This window comes from Carettochelys insculpta, chromosome 18 (genome assembly GCF_033958435.1).
Source record: "Carettochelys insculpta isolate YL-2023 chromosome 18, ASM3395843v1, whole genome shotgun sequence".
In the NCBI taxonomy this organism is placed as follows: Eukaryota; Metazoa; Chordata; order Testudines; family Carettochelyidae; genus Carettochelys; species Carettochelys insculpta.
The window spans coordinates 13,133,195-13,150,485 of NC_134154.1; the positions used below are offsets into that span (position 1 = coordinate 13,133,195).

The window sequence follows — 17,291 nt, forward strand, 5'->3', positions numbered from 1 at the left end:
GTGTTCTGTACTGTTGTTTTGCTCTAAGTTACCCCTAAATATATTTTAAGAGCCCAGGGAACAGTGGAAGTGTTGATAATGTTGCTAGATTGTTGTCTTTGGCAAATTTTACTCATTCAGCACCAGTCAGGTCCCAAGGGTGGCGGACGAGAGATTCAGCCTGTACTGCGTACAGCCTCTTACTACTTGTGTAGTGGCTAATCTAGCAAGAAACATGGAGAATCATAGCTGCCTAATATAATCCATTCTCTGCTGCATGAAAATGCCTAGTTTTCAGCAAACACCCCAAAACATTAACTAGTTCTTGTAGGAGTAGTGGTGATTAGTATATCTAAAAAGCCTGTTACACTTTCCCCACCCTCTCTCATTGAATGCCTGTGAGATGGCTTCCCCCTGTCTCCCTCTTTCCTGGAATGTTTGTGGAGGTGAATGGGCTGTCTGAGCAGCTGGAAGATCAGAAAAGCTCCCAGGTAGGTAAGGTGTCTGGGATTCTGATCAAGTAGCAATCACATGACCCATGCATGGACACTGCCCGAGTTGAGGTTTTACCAACCAGGAACGGCCAAGGCGTTTCTAGCCACACACCATAAGGAGCAGGTCCTTGAAAGGGGAAGGAGCCAGGTGCTCAGGAGCATGCACACAAGAATGGACCTCCCAGGAAGGATGTTTGCCTGGACTACCCAGCCAGTGGTCTGCTGCGTTGCATTCCATTGTGCCTCGAGAAGACCTACCTCCACTGCACCATCCATCAGTGTGCTGCGGGAAACTGACCTCACCCTATCCCGACATCTCCAGTGCTGTGCCTGTCCTGGGAGGGTACAGCAGAAAAATAGGGGTGTGGGGAAGTGTGTGAGTTTGAGTGTGACATCCCACCCCCTTGAACTTAGTTATCAGTACAGTAAACATGCTGCTTTCTGCCAAACTCTCTTGGGTCCTCCCTAAGCTTAGTAGCTGGCCCAATTTCAGGTAACACTAGTTGCAGCGTACAGTCTAGATTGAAATATGACACTGCTGACCACGTCCACTGTTAAGTATCACTGTGCAAGTTACCTAATGTGTTCCTGTGGGTATAAAAGTCCTTTCTGGTATCTAATGTGTATTTTACCTTAGGATTATGCCCAGTCATTCAGTGTTTCTAAATGATAAGTCCATGGTTTTCAGGCTGAATATGGTTAGTTCTTTAAAGACTTCCCTTGTAAAGCAATCCCTGTGTACATAAAATTAATCTTGTCTGGACTCTTCAATGCCATGTTGTATAAAGTGTTCCAAATGAGATCTGACAAAGGTCTACCTGGGACACGTGTACTTATTTTATATAGGGACCATCACCATAATAAAGGAATTCTCATTTTTCATGTCTCAGTGTTAGTTGGATCAAGCCTTTTATGAATGCGTTGAGACTGTTGATATTACACGTTTCTATGTCACTGTCAGTATTTGTAATTTGTAACTGGACCGGATAATAGCCTAGGACCAGAAGACTTAATAAATTTATAATTAACATGTACTTAATATTTATATAACAGCAGCGATCAGAAGCTCCAGTGTGCTGGGACAGATGTTGCAGGGAACATGGTGCTGAGGGCTCAGTTGGTAGGGTCATGAGAGTTGAGAACCAGGTTAAGATTCCAGGGAAAGTAGAAAGTAACTTTTTTTTTTTGTCACTGGCTAGACAGGTATCTTAGCTCAGAGCATTAACATCGGAGCCCCCTTATATTGCCTTCTTTATGTGCCAGGTGCAGTTACACTCACATGCCATGTTCCTCCACAAGGTAGCATCACACTTTTGCAAGAACCAGGATATTTTTCTCCCAGCCTTTTTCCCCCAAACCACATTCACTCTTTGGATACATTCCTCCAACTTAACATGTAAGGTGCAAGTATCTCGCAAACATGTTGAAGATGCATAACATTAATGTGTTTTTGTTCCAAGAATCCCATGTCTCCAGTGATGGACACGGTAGCTGCTACCGTATCCATAGTTACAACTGAACAACTAGCCACTATTATCCAAAGTGTGGCCTGGCAGTATACAAAGAGAACACAAGCACAGATTTTGATGCTTGTCTCCCAAATGAAAAAGAAGCCACCTGCATCCCTACAATCAGGACTGGGGAACTGCAGCTTACCAATGTGTATAAATCTCTTAATTCAAAATGCTGATAAGGATTGTAAATATTTTCAGGCCTCAAAGATTAAACATTTTCTGTTTTCTCTAGACAGTGTTCTTCTAATAGCAGTAGGTAAGATAAAGTAGGTCACTTTTAAAGACCACCTCCTTCAGCACATCCACTCACCAGATCAATTTCCTGCTAAGCATCCAGAATATTTGGTCAATTGTAAGGCAAGACAGCTGTATTGTACTGCTAATTTATGCACAGGCAACTTCCCACACACTATTGGTGCCTGTCTTTTTACTTGATTGAAAAAACACAAAACTAGAAATGGTTCATCTGCTGTGCTGTACTAATACTGTACTTCTCATACAAAATTCAAATTTTGTTTTAAATTTTAAATCCAAAAAGGAGATCCTGTTTTAAGAGGTAATGTTTCTGAGGCTTCTATATATTAAGGCCTCCAGTACAGTTGTACTTTATTTATTGGTGACTAGAGTGATGCCCGTTTTCACGTAATATCTTACAGGTGTGTCCTGGCCAATAAATTGATAGAAGTTTGATGGATTCTGTTCACATGTCTGCAAAAGGGAACAAAGGATGCTGACAGCAAACCATTTAATGGCAGCTTGCAATATTTTTTTTCCTTCCTTCTCCCTTAAGAGAGAAAAATCTTGAGGACGGATTACTTGATTTTCTTGTTGTTTGACTTGAGTTTGGCATGCTGCCAACATCAACTAGGCTATTTAAAAACTCAGATTTGTTCAAACCATTCTGAATTGTAGAGAAATACGCTGTTCTCAGCCCTGCCAAGTAAAATAGTTAGCTATGTTGCGAGACTGCTCAGAAACAATAGTTCTAGTCTGGACAGTATTTCAAAGTATGTCTTTTAAACTGTGCTTCCAGGTTGAAACTCTCTAGTCCGTCATTCTCTGGTCCAGCATGATTTTAGATAGCCAGATGCCCATTTATCATGAGTGTAGCTAAGTTTCCCACAGTCCCATAAAGTTTTACAGCCCCATTGCTGGTTCTTAGTGTTCTGCACTGGTTATTTAGTGCTAATTTACCCCAATGTATTTTAAGAGTCCAGTAAGCAGTAGACATATTGGTAGTGCTTCCAGACAATATTGACCTCCTGTGGTTCAGCAAGTTCTCTCGTTTGGCACCCAGGCAGGTTCAAAGGATGCTGAACTAGAGAGGTTCAACCTGTGCTAGAAATGTAAAGTTTACACAGCCAGAAGCTGCAGTTCATTGAAAGCAGCCTGCAGCTGCATTTCTTTTTGAGATAAATATTACATCCTATCTAATGAGGGTATAAAATGACTTGTGAAGCAGCCCACAATGAACTTTATAGAACTGCTTTATAGAATGGAAGATTTAAATGAAATTATATAGAAGTGCTGTTTGCCTCAATGGATTATTCTTTTGAAATCTGGCAGCCAGAAAACAAATACAATGCTTATCAAGTTGAATAGTAACAGAGAGTAAGCCGTGCTAGTCTATACACTATCAAAACAAAAAGCAGTCAAGTAGCACTTTAAAGACTAGCAAAATAGTTTATTAGGTGAGCTTTCGTGGGACAGACCCACTTCTTGGTCTGAAGAAGTGGGTCTGTCCCACGAAAGCTCACCTGATAAACTATTTGGTAGTCTTTAAAGTGCTACTTGACTGCTTTTTGTTTTGAGAATGCTTATCAAGTAATGTAATATTTTCTTATTCAGAACAGTGATTATCAACCTTTTGTAGGCTTCCGTTTCAGGAGTGTGATTTGTCTTATTTACACTTAAGTTTCACCTCTCTTAAAAACTACTTACTTACAAAATCAGACATAACAATACAAAAGTGTCAGAGCATGCTATGACCGAAATAGCTCTTATTGTCCCATTTTTACCATATAATTATAAAAATCAGTTGAAATATAAATACTATACTTACATTTCAGTGTATTGTGTTTATAGAGTAGTATAAACTTGTCATGGGAAAGTTTAGTTTGTACTGACTTTGCTAGGGCTTTGTATGCAGACTTTGTAAAACTAGGCATATGTCTAGATGAGTTGAAGTACCCTCTTGAAAACCACTGCAGACGCACACAGGTACAGGTACCCCTAGTTGAGAACTAGTGATTAAGAACGCACACATGGCTCACTAAGTCAAATTACTGTGCAGTATTTTTGAAGTTTTATTAGCTTTTTATGATGACATTTAAAAGTGAGAGTGGCGCAAAGATTTCATGTGAGATTATAAAGGGAGGGAGGGCAAATACAAGTAGTTATCTTATGTCTGGGCTGTAGAGCCAGATAGTAGTAATAGGGAATATTTCTTGCTGTATTGAGGGTTGCAGGAAATTGGAAATTCATCACAGAGATGAGTTGTCACTTTTCAAGGAGAAAATTTTATTTATTTTTATTTTTTTAGCACCACCAAGGGAGATGTAATTTGCTACTACGGAAACAAAGGAGAACCAGACCCTATCTTCCTAAATGCTGGTGGGTTTATTTTAAAAAGTTAATATTGTTGTTGCCTTTTCAAAAAAGTGAAATGTGTGTTCACTGTAAGCTCTTAGTTACAAATAGGGAAAATGTGAAGATAACACGCATTCAAGTACTAAATTTTATGATACATTCTGTTCTTTAAAGAAATTATTTTAAATCCTGTTTGTGAAAACTCATAAATGGAGCATTCATTAATAAAAAGTTCATGCTGTGGCCCAGCCCTACAATTGTCTCCATGCAAGTGGGCCTCACTGCAGTTGGAGAGGCTACAACCATGCTGATATCGCTGTAGAACTGGGGCCTATGTCTGTACAGGTGATATTTTCAAAAATATTTACTTCTCACAAAAATCCGTGGTAAAACTGCCACTGATATGATTGGAAGCAGTGTTTCTCCTATTGGCATCAACTACTGTCTCTCTCTCTCACTATTAAAATGTTTACCCTTGCCTCCACTTGATCTAGAAGGCCAGCCTGCATTGTCCGCTTGTTAAATTTTGAATAAGCAACTCCATGCATAAAAGAGAAATGAGTGCCCCATAAATATATAATATAAAATCATTATCTTCTATACCCCTGCTATGTCATGATGCCTACTAAAAACTTAAGTGATTCAGCTCCAGATGTGATGAAACCTCTGTATATCATGCCATACAGTATTGTGATTATTTTGTGCGTTTGTAATCCCCACTTGCCCTATGTCCATCTGTTGCCTGTTTTATAGTTAGATTGCAAGCTCTTTAGGGCAGGTACTTTCTGTTGTGTATTTATTCAATGCCTAGCTCATTCTGGCCCTAGGTCATAACTAGGATCACTAGACACTGTTAATTCAAGTACTAAGTAACAGTGAAGTGAGGTCTATACTAGGAGTTTAAAATCAATTTTTTTGTTTCGATACACAGATCCATCTGTGAGAATTGCATAGCTGCAGTCAACACACCTAAAACTGATTTTTTTTTTTTTTTTGCCACCATCCTCGCAGTGGCAGGTTGATGGGATAAATTCTCTTGTCGACTTACCTTATTCTTCACAACTGCCAGGATCAACAGTGGCACCGTATACTTCAATTTAATAAAGCCCCACTAGGTGTGCTAAATCGAACCTTGGAAGATGGACTGCAAGAGCATTCATCTTCCGATAAGTGTAGACATACCTTACATTTTGAAATATCCCACCTTCAGTATAGTACAGTCAAAAATAATTCTTTAATTGCTAATTCTCACATTTGTTCCTTTTTTTTATTTTCCTCTTGGGTGATGTCACAAGTAACTGAATTTTTAAATCTGCTGACAAAACATATGCTCATCCTTGCATGAGCAAACATTACAAAACATGTTGAATAGTAACAGAGAGTAATCCGTGCTAGTCTATACACTATCAAAACAAAAAGCAGTCAAGTAGCACTTTAAAGACTAGCAAAATAGTTTATTAGGTGAGCTTTCGTGGGACAGACCCAGTTCTTGTCCCACGAAAGCTCACCTAATAAACTATTTTGCTAGTCTTTAAAGTGCTACTTGACTGCTTTTTGTTTTGATTACAAAACATGAATCCAAAATTTCAACTCCAAAAGGCTGATTTTTGTTGAATGGTAAAAAAAAATTAAAATATTCTGAACAATGTAGCTTATGGGAACTTCGCTCTTGATTTTCTTTTATGTTTATGGCATCTATATTTACCTTTCATAAGATTAACTAAAATACTGCCAGTAAGCAAATAGTTAAAATGAAATTATACCATAACACCTTTGAAACAGCTGTCACATTCTCTTGAATGGCAACTAAAAACTTGTATGTATTATTTTTGATGTGTCCATCCGTCTGTCTGTCTGGGCAAGGTTCTATCATATGAAATAAGAATGGCCATTATTGGGTCAGACCAAAGGTCCATCTAACCCAGCATCCCATCTGCCGACAGTGGCCAGTGCCAGGTACCCCAGAGGGGGTGGACCGAAGACAATGATCAAGCGACTTGTCTCCTACCATCCATCTCCAGCCTCTGACAAAAAGAGGCCAGGGACACCCTTCCTACCCCTGGCCTAATAGCCTTGTATGGACCTAACCTCCATGAATTTAGCTAGTTCTTCTTTGAACTGTCTTACAGTCCTAGCCTTCACAGCCTCCTCTGGCGAGGAGTTCCACAGGTTGACTGTGCGCTGTGTGAAAAAGAACTTTATTTTATTAGTTTTAAAGCTGCTGCCCATTGATTTCATTTGGTGTCCTCCAGTTCTTATATTATGGGAACAAGTAAGTTAACTTCTCTTTATTCACCCTCTCCACACCGCTCATGATTTTATATACCTCTATCATACCCCATCTTGGTCTCCTCTTTTCTAAACTGAAAAGTCTCAGTCTCTTTAACTTATCCTTATATGGGACCCATTCCAAACCCCTAATCATTTTAGTTGACCTTTTCTGAACTTCTTTAATGCCAAAATATCTTTTTTGAGGTGAGGAGACCACATCTGTACACAGTATTCAAGATGTGAGAGTACCATAGTTTTATAAAGGGTCAGTAAAATATTTTTTGTCTTATTGTCTATCCCTTTTTTAATTCCTAACATCCTATTTGCTTTTTTTCACTGCTGCTGCATACTGTGTGGATATTTTCAGAGAACTATCCATGATAACCCCAAGATCTCTCTCCTGATCAGGTGTAGCTAAATTAGCCCCCATCATATTCAATGTATCCTTGGGGTTATTTTTTCCAATGTGCATTACTGTACACTCACCACATTAAATTTCATTTGCCATTTTTTGTTGCCCAATCACTCAGTTTGGTGCGATCTTTTCGAAATATTTCACAGTCTGCTTTTGTCTTAACTATTTTGAAGAGTTTAGTATCACCCACAAACTTTACCACCTCACTACTTACCCCTTTCTCTAGATCATTGAATAAGTTGTTTCGGATTGGTCCTAGAACTGACCCTTGAGGAACACCACTTGTTACCCTTCTCCATTCAGAAAATTTACTATTTATTCCTACCCTTTGTTTCCTGTCTTTTAACCAGTTCTCAATCCATGAAAGGATCTTCCATCTTATCCCATGACAACCAAATTTACAGAAGAGCCTTTGGTGAGGGACTTTATCAAAGGCTTTCTGGAAATCTGAGTATACTATATCTACTGGATCCCCCATGTTTGTTAAGCCCTTCAAAGAATTCTAATAGATTAGTAAGATATGATTCTTCTTCGAGTGTCCCCATGGGTGCTCCACATTAGGTGTCGGGCTCGCCCGGTGCCGCAGATCGGATCTTCCATGCAGTTTCTTCTGGACCGTGCATGCGCCGGTGCGCGCCGTTCCCTTGCGCACTCCTGGCCACGTGCACGATCCGGTCCCTGCCAGTTCCTCTTAACCGCCGTCGGCTGCAGACGGAATCTGACGAGGCTACGGCCAAGTTAGCGTATTCACTGGTTTTAACTGTTTTTCTTTAAAGTTTTCAAGTTCTTAGGCTACTGTTAAGTTAGCCAGTTGTTATTTTCAAAAAACAAAACAAAAAAAAAAACAACAAGCGGGACGGCATTCAGTCCAGTCCTAGTAACAAGCGGAGCACCGGAGGCCAGGAGCCTAGGGCCATTAGCCCTCCTGCCACGGCAGGCTATCGGAGAGGGGGAAAACAGCACAGAGAAGGTGCTGAGTACCCCATTAACAACTGAAAGACTCACCAACAATGTCCTCTTCAGGATTCAAGAAATGTGAGTCTTGCCGAGAGGCAATGCCAGCGTCTGATGGGCACAGTCACTGCATAAGGTGCCTGGGGAAGTCCCATGTCACGCAGAAATGCTCCTTCTGTGCAAAATTAACAGCCAGAGCAAGGAAGGACAGGGAGATGCGGCTTAAAATGCTGCTCTTCGACAAGGCCCTCCAGCCAGACGTGCCGGAGCAGCCGCAGCAGGAGGGACCCTCCGGGGCCCATAAAAGGAAAGCCGCCTCCCTCACCCCATCAGCGCAAAAACGGAGGAAAGTCTCCCCAGCCCGATCCCTGCTGGCAGCAAGAGCGAGCAGGACGGGAGGAGCGCACAGCCCCCAGCCGCAGCAACAGCTGATCGGCGGCGGCACGGAGAGCCACGTGGAGGCGGCTCAGCCTCCGATAATCAAACAGCCGCCCTGCACCACAGGCAGGGTGGCGGCTAAACAAGCGCCGGTACCGGCGGCACCGCAGGCAGCGGCACCGACCCCCGGGGAACCAGCGGTGCAGAGCGCGCAGGCACGCAGCCTGCAGGCACCGGAGGACACCGCCCGTGCGGCACTGCCCATAAGCGTGCCGAGCACAGCGCGGACGGGGCCGAGATCCACTACACGTCAGGGGGCGGAGCTACCCCCTCAAGGGAGGGGGAAGGCTGCACACAAAACAAGGCACCGCAGCCCCTCTCCAGACAGGGCTGCAGAGTTGTTTTCTCTCAGCCCTCCGCTCATGCTGCAGACTCCAACTAGAAGGCAGGGGTCCCCCCAGCCTACCCGGAGCCCCCGTCTCCATTTTTACAACCAGCCTCACCCTGGCTGGGACCACCTTCACCCTTCCTGGGGTTTGAGCCGCTGGAGTACTATCACAAATCGCTCTCTCCAGTGTCCCAGGTCTCTCGACGATCTTGCTCCCCCAGACGCAGAGGGTATGCACTAAGGGAGTGGTCTAGGTCACCTTCCCAAGAACAGTGCCCATGCTGCCATGGTCGCCCCTATCATGCGGGGCATAGACACCACCGGCAATCTACCAGGGAAAGATCCCCACAGACGGTCCCGTATCCCCAAGGGCAATCGCGAACGGGGACAGAGACTCAAATATCTCAGGGGGAACTGGTTATGGAACCCCAAAATTTTCCCTCGCAAGCTTCCAGCGAGCGGATGTACCATCACCAACAGGAACCGGAAGGGTCCAGAGAGGCGTATCCTAGTGGTTCCTCGCTCTCCTCCCCGGACGAGGCTACGGCCCTGGGGGACGTCCATCCTCCGGACGATCTCATACAGTTTCAAGAGCTGTTTAAGAGGGTGGCCTTCACGCAAGGCATCCAGACAGCAGAGGTGCAAGAGAAACACCATAAGCTCCTCAAAAACCTGAGACCTCCGGCCTCCTCCAAAATAGCAATACCGCTTGCTGAAGCAATCTTGGAGTCCGCCACTATGATATGGCAGACCCCTGCGACTATTCCGCCTGTCCACAAGAGAGCGGAAAAGAAATACTTCGTGCCGGCGAAGGGCATGGAGTTCGTGTTCAGCCACCCACAACCAAATTCCTTGGTGGTGGAGTTGTCGCAACAAAGATCAAAGACATCTCAATTCAAGACAGGGGGAACAGACAAAGATGCCAAGAAGCTAGAGCTGTTCTGCAGAAAGGTCTACTCCTCCTCCACTCTACTGTTGCAAATGGCAAATTACGCAGCGCATCTAGCGAACCATAATTTCGACAACTGCACTAGGTTAACCTCCCTCATGGACTCACTTCCAGAGGACAAGAAACCGGTGCTCAAGGCCATCGTGCAAGAAGGCTACGCGGCCTCGAGGATGGGAGTTCAGATCGCCCTGGATGTTGCGGACACAGCAGCGTGCTCCACAGCTACGGCAGTGGTGATGCGAAGGGAGTCCTGGCTCCAGACTTCGGGTATACCGTGGGATCTGCAGGCAAAGATAGTCGATCTTCCCTTCGACTCGCAGAAGCTGTTTGCTGAATCAACTGACTCGGTCCTTCATTCCAGTAAAGATTCAAGAGCCACACTTAGGACCCTGGGGATTTACACCCCTCCATACAGAAAGAAAAAGTACTACCCTCAACAAAGACGGTACCAGTACCAGCAACAGCGTCCCCAGTACCACAGGGGTTACGAGCAAGGGCGACATCAACAGCACCAGCAGTACAGAACTCCCAGGCGACGTTCCCAACAGTGCCGTGCGTCCTCAGGGCAGGGCCAAAGACCACAAGTTTGACACACAGATCCAGGGCTGTGCCATCACTACCATCGCACAAGGTCATCCGAAGCGGTTATTCCACCATCGCCTCCGACCATTCTACAACCAGTGGCAAAGGATCACCACAGACAAATGGGTGCTGGAGATCATAGCCACGGGCTACGCCATCCCCTTCCAGTCGCTCCCACCGCCACGACCTCCACCCAGGCCCCACCTCCAGGAGGCGTCCCATGTAGCGAGGCTCAAGCAGGAGGTAGACCATCTCATGCTCATAGGGGCAGTGGAAAGAGTGCCGGAGCAACTGCAAGGGAAAGGGTTCTACTCGAGGTACTTCCTCACGGAGAAAAAGACAGGAGGCTGGAGGCCCATCTTAGATCTTCGAGGCCTCAACCGGTACCTGCGCAAGCAACGCTTTCGGATGATCACAATCGCCTCCATCCTTACGGCACTAGACGATGGAGATTGGTTCTCAGCCCTCAACTTACAAGACGCGTGTTTTCACATAACTATCCATCCGGCTCACCGACGATTCCTCTGGTTCATGGTAGGCAAAGAACATTTTCAATACAAAGTCCTACCGTTTGGCCTCTCCTCGGCCCCCAGAGTCTTCACCAAGACCTTGGCAGTGGTGTCAGCCTACCTGCACAGACAGGGGGTATTTATATTCCCGTATCTGGACGACTGCCTGCTCAAAGGGGCCTCGGAGGAGGAGGTACTACGCATGATACGCGTCACAGCAGGCACGTTCTCTTCGCTCGGCCTGGTTATCAATCTGGCAAAATCAAAGATAGACCCCACACAGGACACAGAGTTCATAGGGGCACGCATAAATTCTATTACGGTGAGAGTGTATCTACCAGAGACTCGCTTTCGGGCCATCGGCTCCCTTGTGCAAGTCATCACCTTCAGCCCTACGGTGCCGGTCCTGACGTGCTTACAGCTGCTGGGCCACATGGCAGCAGTGACGTTCGTAGTACAGAACGCCAGGTTACACATGCGCAGCATGCAGCACTGGCTGGCGAGCGTATACAAACTGGCAGCACACACCGTTCACAGGGTGGTGTCGCCCACAGCAGAGGTGCGCAAATCCCTGCAATGGTGGGTAAACCCCAAGAACTTGCTAACAGGGGTACCCTTCCACCAACCACAAATATCGGTTTTTCTTACTACAGATGCCTCCCTCATAGGGTGGGGAGCACACATGGGCGAAGAGGTGACTCAAGGGCTCTGGTCCTCCATGGAGCAGTCACTGCACATAAATATACTGGAGCTCAGAGCAGTGTTCAATGCCTGCAGACACTTTCGAGACCATGTACAAGGCAAAGTAGTCGGGATCAGTACAGACAATACCTCCACCATGTTTTATATAAATCGGCAAGGAGGAGCTTGGTCCTGTGCCTTATGTGCGGAAGCAGTCCGGTTATGGAACTGGTGCATTGCCAACAATATAATCTTGAAAGCCTCGTACTTACCAGGCGCTCACAATGTGAAGGCAGACCAGCTGAGCAGGCGTTTCGCACTCACACACGAGTGGCAGATCTGTCCCGATCTGCTACGACTGATTTTTCACGCATGGGGTTTTCCCCAGATAGACCTGTTTGCCACTCAACACAACAAGAGGTGCCCACGATTCTGCTCCAGGGCAGGACTGGGATGGGGGTCCCTGGGGGACGCATTCGTGATCTCCTGGAGGGGCCCTCCTGCTTTACGCTTTTCCTCCCACAGTGCTGATCCACAAAGTCTTGCAGAAAGCCAGGAGGGAAGGAGCCCGAATGATCCTGATAGTCCCAACGTGGGATCGACAGCAATGGTTCCCCCTACTCCTGTGCATGTCGGACCGTCCACCGATGCCCCTTCCGGTGGCGCTGGATCTGCTCGCGCAAGCTCAGGGGTCCATAGTGCATCTGCACCCCCAAGGCCTGTGACTACAAGCGTGGTTAATCCATGGCTCAGCTCCCTAGAGAGCACATGTACGGAGGAAGTGCAACAAGTCCTAGAAAGTAGCAGGAGGACTTCCACCAGGAAGACCTACAAGCAGAAATGGACTTGCTTCACGGCATGGTGTTCTACCAAACAGCTAGCCCCCCTTTCGGTGCCTATACCTGTAATATTAGAGTATTTACTGGACCTCAAGAGAGGAGGACTCGCACTATCCTCGTTCAAGGTCCACCTTGCCGCCATTTCGGTGTTCAGACACGAAGAGGAAGGGCACACGGTGTTCGCCCATCCCATGGTTACCAGGTTCCTCAAAGGGTTGGTAAACCTATACCCCCCTCGGAAACCGCTTCCACCTTCGTGGAACTTGGACCTGGTGCTTAATGTGCTAACAGGACCACCGTTCGAGCCTTTGGCCACGGTTTCCCTCCGCCTCCTTACGATAAAGACAACCTTTCTTCTCGCAATCACGTCAGCTCGCAGGGTGAGCGAGCTTGCGGCAGTTCCGGCAACGCCACCCCGCACTGTTTTTTCCAAGGAGGCGGTAACCATACGGCTGCATCTAGCCTTTGTTCCTAAAGTTTCTTCTGAGTTTCACATTAACGAACCTATTGTTTTGCCCTCGTTTTATCCAAAGCCTCGTAACTCTAACAAAGAGGCGCGCCTACACCTCTTGGACGTGAGGAGGGCGCTAGCCTTCTATATAGACAGGACCAAGTCCTTCCGGAAAACGGATAGACTCCTAGTCTCTCTCGCTCCCAAATCGAAAGGAGAAGGTCTCTCTTCGCAGAGAATCTCGAAGCACATCATATCCTGCATAAAAATGTGCTACGAACTCAAAAAGACTCCTTTACTGGCCACGCCCAGGGCTCATTCCACTAGGGCGGTGGCGGCATCAACAGCCTTTTTCAAGGGCGTTGCGCTAAAAGACATTTGCAGAGCGGCGACCTGGTCATCCTATGACACCTTCGCCAAACATTATGCCCTTCACAGGGTATTCCAAGAGGATACCCGTCTCTCGACAGCGGTCCTCTCGGGGACAAGCTGCACATAATCCGATTACCCACCTCCTATCTTGGGTTACTGCTGGGTAGTCACCTCATGTGGAGCACCCACGGGGACGCTCGAAGAAGAAAGAAAGGTTACTCACCGTAGTAACGGTGGTTCTTCGAGATGTGTCCCCGTGGGTGCTCCACTACCCGCCCATCCTCCCCGCTTCGGATCTCTGTTTAGTGTTTTGCAGGAGCATCCGAGGTGGTTGGTCAAGGAACTGGCAGGGACCGGATCGCGCATGTGGCCAGGAGCGCGCAAGGGAGCAGCGCGCACCGGCGCATGCGCGGTCCGGCAGAAACTGCTTGGAAGATCCGATCTGCGGCGCCAGGCGAGCTTGACACCTAATGTGGAGCACCCACGGGGACACATCTCGAAGAACCACCGTTACTACAGTGAGTAACCTTTCTTTTCTCTTTACAGAATCCATGTTGACTTTTGCCCAACAAATCATATTCTTCTATATGTCTGAAAATTTTCATTCTTTATTACCATTTTAACTAGTTTGCCTGGTTCTGACATTAGACTTACAGGTTTGTAATTGCCAGGGTCACCTCTAGAGCCCTTTTTAAATATTTTCATTATGTTGGCTGTCTTCTAGTCCTTGAGTACAGAAGCTGATTTAAAGGATAGGTTACAAATCACAGTTAATATTTCCACAGTTTACATATTTGAGTTCTTTCAGAACCCTTTGATGAATGCAATCCAGTCCCAGTGATTTGTTGCTCTTAAGTTTTTGTATTTGTTCTAAAACCTCATCTCATGACACTTCAGTCCGGGACAGTTCCTCAGATTCATCATGGACAAAGGATGGTGCAGGTTTGGGAATCTCCCTAACATCCTCAGCCGAGAAGAACTGAAGCAGAGAAATCATTTAGTCTCTCCGCAGTGGCTTTATTGTCCTTGATTGCTCCTTTTGTATCTTTATCATTTAGGCGCCTCACTGGTTGTTTAGCAGGCTTCCTGCTTCTAATGTACTTAAAAAACCTTTTGCTATTACTTTCTGAGTTTTTGTCTAGCTGTTCCTCAAAATCTTTTTTGGCTTTTCTTATTACATTTTAACACTTAATTTGGCAGTGTTTATGCTCCTTCTTGTTTACATCACTAGGACTGGACTTCTGCTTTTTAATATGTCTTTTTATCTGTCATTGCTTCTTTTACGTGGCTGTTGAGCCAGGGTGGCTCTTTCTTAGGTCTCTTACTATGTTTTTTAATTTGGGGTATTCATTTAAGTTGGGCCTCTTATGGTGTCCTTGAAAATTTTCCATGCAACTTGCAGGGATTTTACTCTGGTCACTGTACCTTTTAATTTCTGTTTAACTAACCTCCTCATTTTTGTGTAATTCCCCTTTTTGAAATTTAAATACCAGAGTGTTGGACTTCTGAGGTGTTCTTCCCACTACAGGAATGTTAAATGTTGTTATATTATGGTCACTATTCCCAAGCGGTCCTGTGATAGTTACCTCCTGAACCAGATCCTGTGTTCCACTCAGTACTCAATGGAGAATTGCCTCTCCCCTGGTGAGTTCCTGTACTAGCTGCTCCAAGAAGCAGTCATTTAAGGCATCAAAAAACTTTATCATAGTATTTCATCCTGAGGTGACATGCACCCAGTCAATTTGGGGATAATTGAAATCCCCTATTATTATTGAGGTTTTTTTATTTTGATGGCTTCCCTAATCTCCCTTAATATTTCAAAGTCACTATCACTGTCCTGGTGAGGTGTTTGATAATATATCCCTACTGCTGTATTCTTTATTAGAGAATGGAATTACTAGCCATAGTGATTCTATGGAACATTTTGATTCATTTAAGACTTTTACTTCATTTGATTCTACACTATCTTTCACATACAGTGCCACTCTACCACCTGCACAACCTATTCTGTCCTTCCGATACATTTGATATCCTGGTATGATTTGTGTCCTGCTGATTTGTCCTAATACCACCCAGCTTTCTGTGATGCCTAATATGTCAATCTCCTCCTTTAACACAAGGTACTCTAGTTCACCCATCTTATTAGTTAAACTTCTAGCATTTGTGTAGAAGCACTTTAAAAAATGGCCACTGTTTGTCTGCCCTTCCCTGATGTATTAACTTCTTTTATATGTGAGTGTTTCCTGTCTGATCTGGTGCGTATTATATCCTCTCCCCTCATCTCTTTCTGACTAAAACCCAGAGAATCTCTATCAATGGACTCTCCTGAAAGAGAAGTCTCCGTCCGATCCACGTGCTCCTCCGCGCCGATCATCTTTCCCCATCTCCTAGTTTAAACACTGCTCTACACTCTTTTTAATGTTTAGTGCCAGCAGTCTGGATCCACCTTGGTTTAGGTGGAGCCCATCCTTCCTGTACAGGCTCCCCTATCCCAAAATATCCCCAGTTCTTAATAAAATTAAACCCCTCCTCCCTACATCATCATCTCATTCACTCATTGAGACTCTGGTTCTGCCTGCCTACCTGGCCCTGCCTGTGGAATGGAAAGTATTTCTGAGAATGCCACCGTAGAGGTCCTGGATTTCAGTCTCTTTCCTAGCAGCCTAAATTTGGCCTCCGGGACATCTCTCCTTCCCCTGTCTTAGTCACTGGTACCTACATGTACCACAACCACCAACTCCTCCCCAGCCCTACACACAAGTCTATCTAGATGCCTCGAGAGATCCACAACCTTCACACCAGGCAGGCAAGTCATGATATGGTTATTCTGGTCATCACAAACCCAACTATCTATGTTTCTATTGATCAGATCATCCACTACTAACCCCTGCCTCTTCCTAACAACTGGCTTTCCCTCCCTCAGAGAGGTATCCTAAATGCGAGAGGATACCATAACATCCTCTGGAAGGAGGTTCCCAACTGTGAGATGATTTCCCTCTGCTTCAACTGACTGTTCTCTTCCCCTAAGCCTTTCATCTTCCTTAACAGCCCTGAGGTTGTCACACTGGAGATGGGACAGGACTACAGTGTCTCAGAAAGCTTCAACAACAAATCTTTCTGCCTCCCTTAGCTCCTCCAGTTTAGCCAGCCTGGTCTCCAAAGCCCGAACTTAGTTTCTGAGGGTCAGGAGCTCCTTGCACTGGGGGTGCACACATTTGCCACCTCCCACAAGGCAGGTAATCATACGTGTTAGACTTGACGCAACAAACGAGATAGCCTCCACTCTGCTGCTGGGCTTCTGCCTGCATTTTGTTCTAAGAATAAAATTGATTTATGTACAGTGCCGCTACTTAAATGTTTGAGAGATAGTTTTATAAAGTTTTACGTCTAAAGGTGGTCAGAAATAACTAGTGCCCTCTGAACTCCCTCCTGTTCCCAAGCACCCTGGTCACTTACTAGCAGGGTTTATAAAGCTCTGGTCTTCCTGATAGTCCCTCCGTCTGGCTGAGATTGGCTCCCTTTGGCTCTGGCTATGGCTTGACCAATGAGCAGAGAGTTTTTGATTGCAAATCCTAATCAAGGCTCACAGCTTCCTGCTGGTCTGGGCACATGGCCTTTGAAACAAACAAACAAACAAACTCAAGCCCTGAACCTCCAAACAAACACCCACACGCTCCAGACAGCCACTTACCCCAAGGTGCTGTAAATTGTCGCCTCCTTCACCAGGAGAGCTCTTCTTAAAACTCTCTACCGTTAGCAAACGCCCTGTTTGCAAGCTCCCTAATCAATTACTAGCAGGGTTTATGTTCCTCGCCCCCCTTGCATTGTGCTGGTCCCAGCCCATCCCCTGGCCAAGGCGTGGCCTGGCCTAGCCCAGCCCAGCTCCTCCCCCGACAGAACCCCACACCATGCCAGCCCCAGTCCCA

General features: G+C 45.7%; 1 protein-coding gene across 4 annotated transcripts in view; it reads left to right on the forward strand.

The window, feature by feature from the left end:
• Positions 1-17,291, forward strand: part of TANGO2 (transport and golgi organization 2 homolog) — a 100,904-nt gene that overhangs the window by 59,685 nt on the left and 23,928 nt on the right. For all 4 annotated transcript variants that reach the window (XM_075012533.1, XM_075012535.1, XM_075012534.1 and 1 more), the window contains one exon: positions 4,530-4,600. In XM_075012533.1, the coding sequence (XP_074868634.1) occupies positions 4,530-4,600 (71 nt within the window). The remainder of the gene's footprint in view (positions 1-4,529; positions 4,601-17,291) is intronic.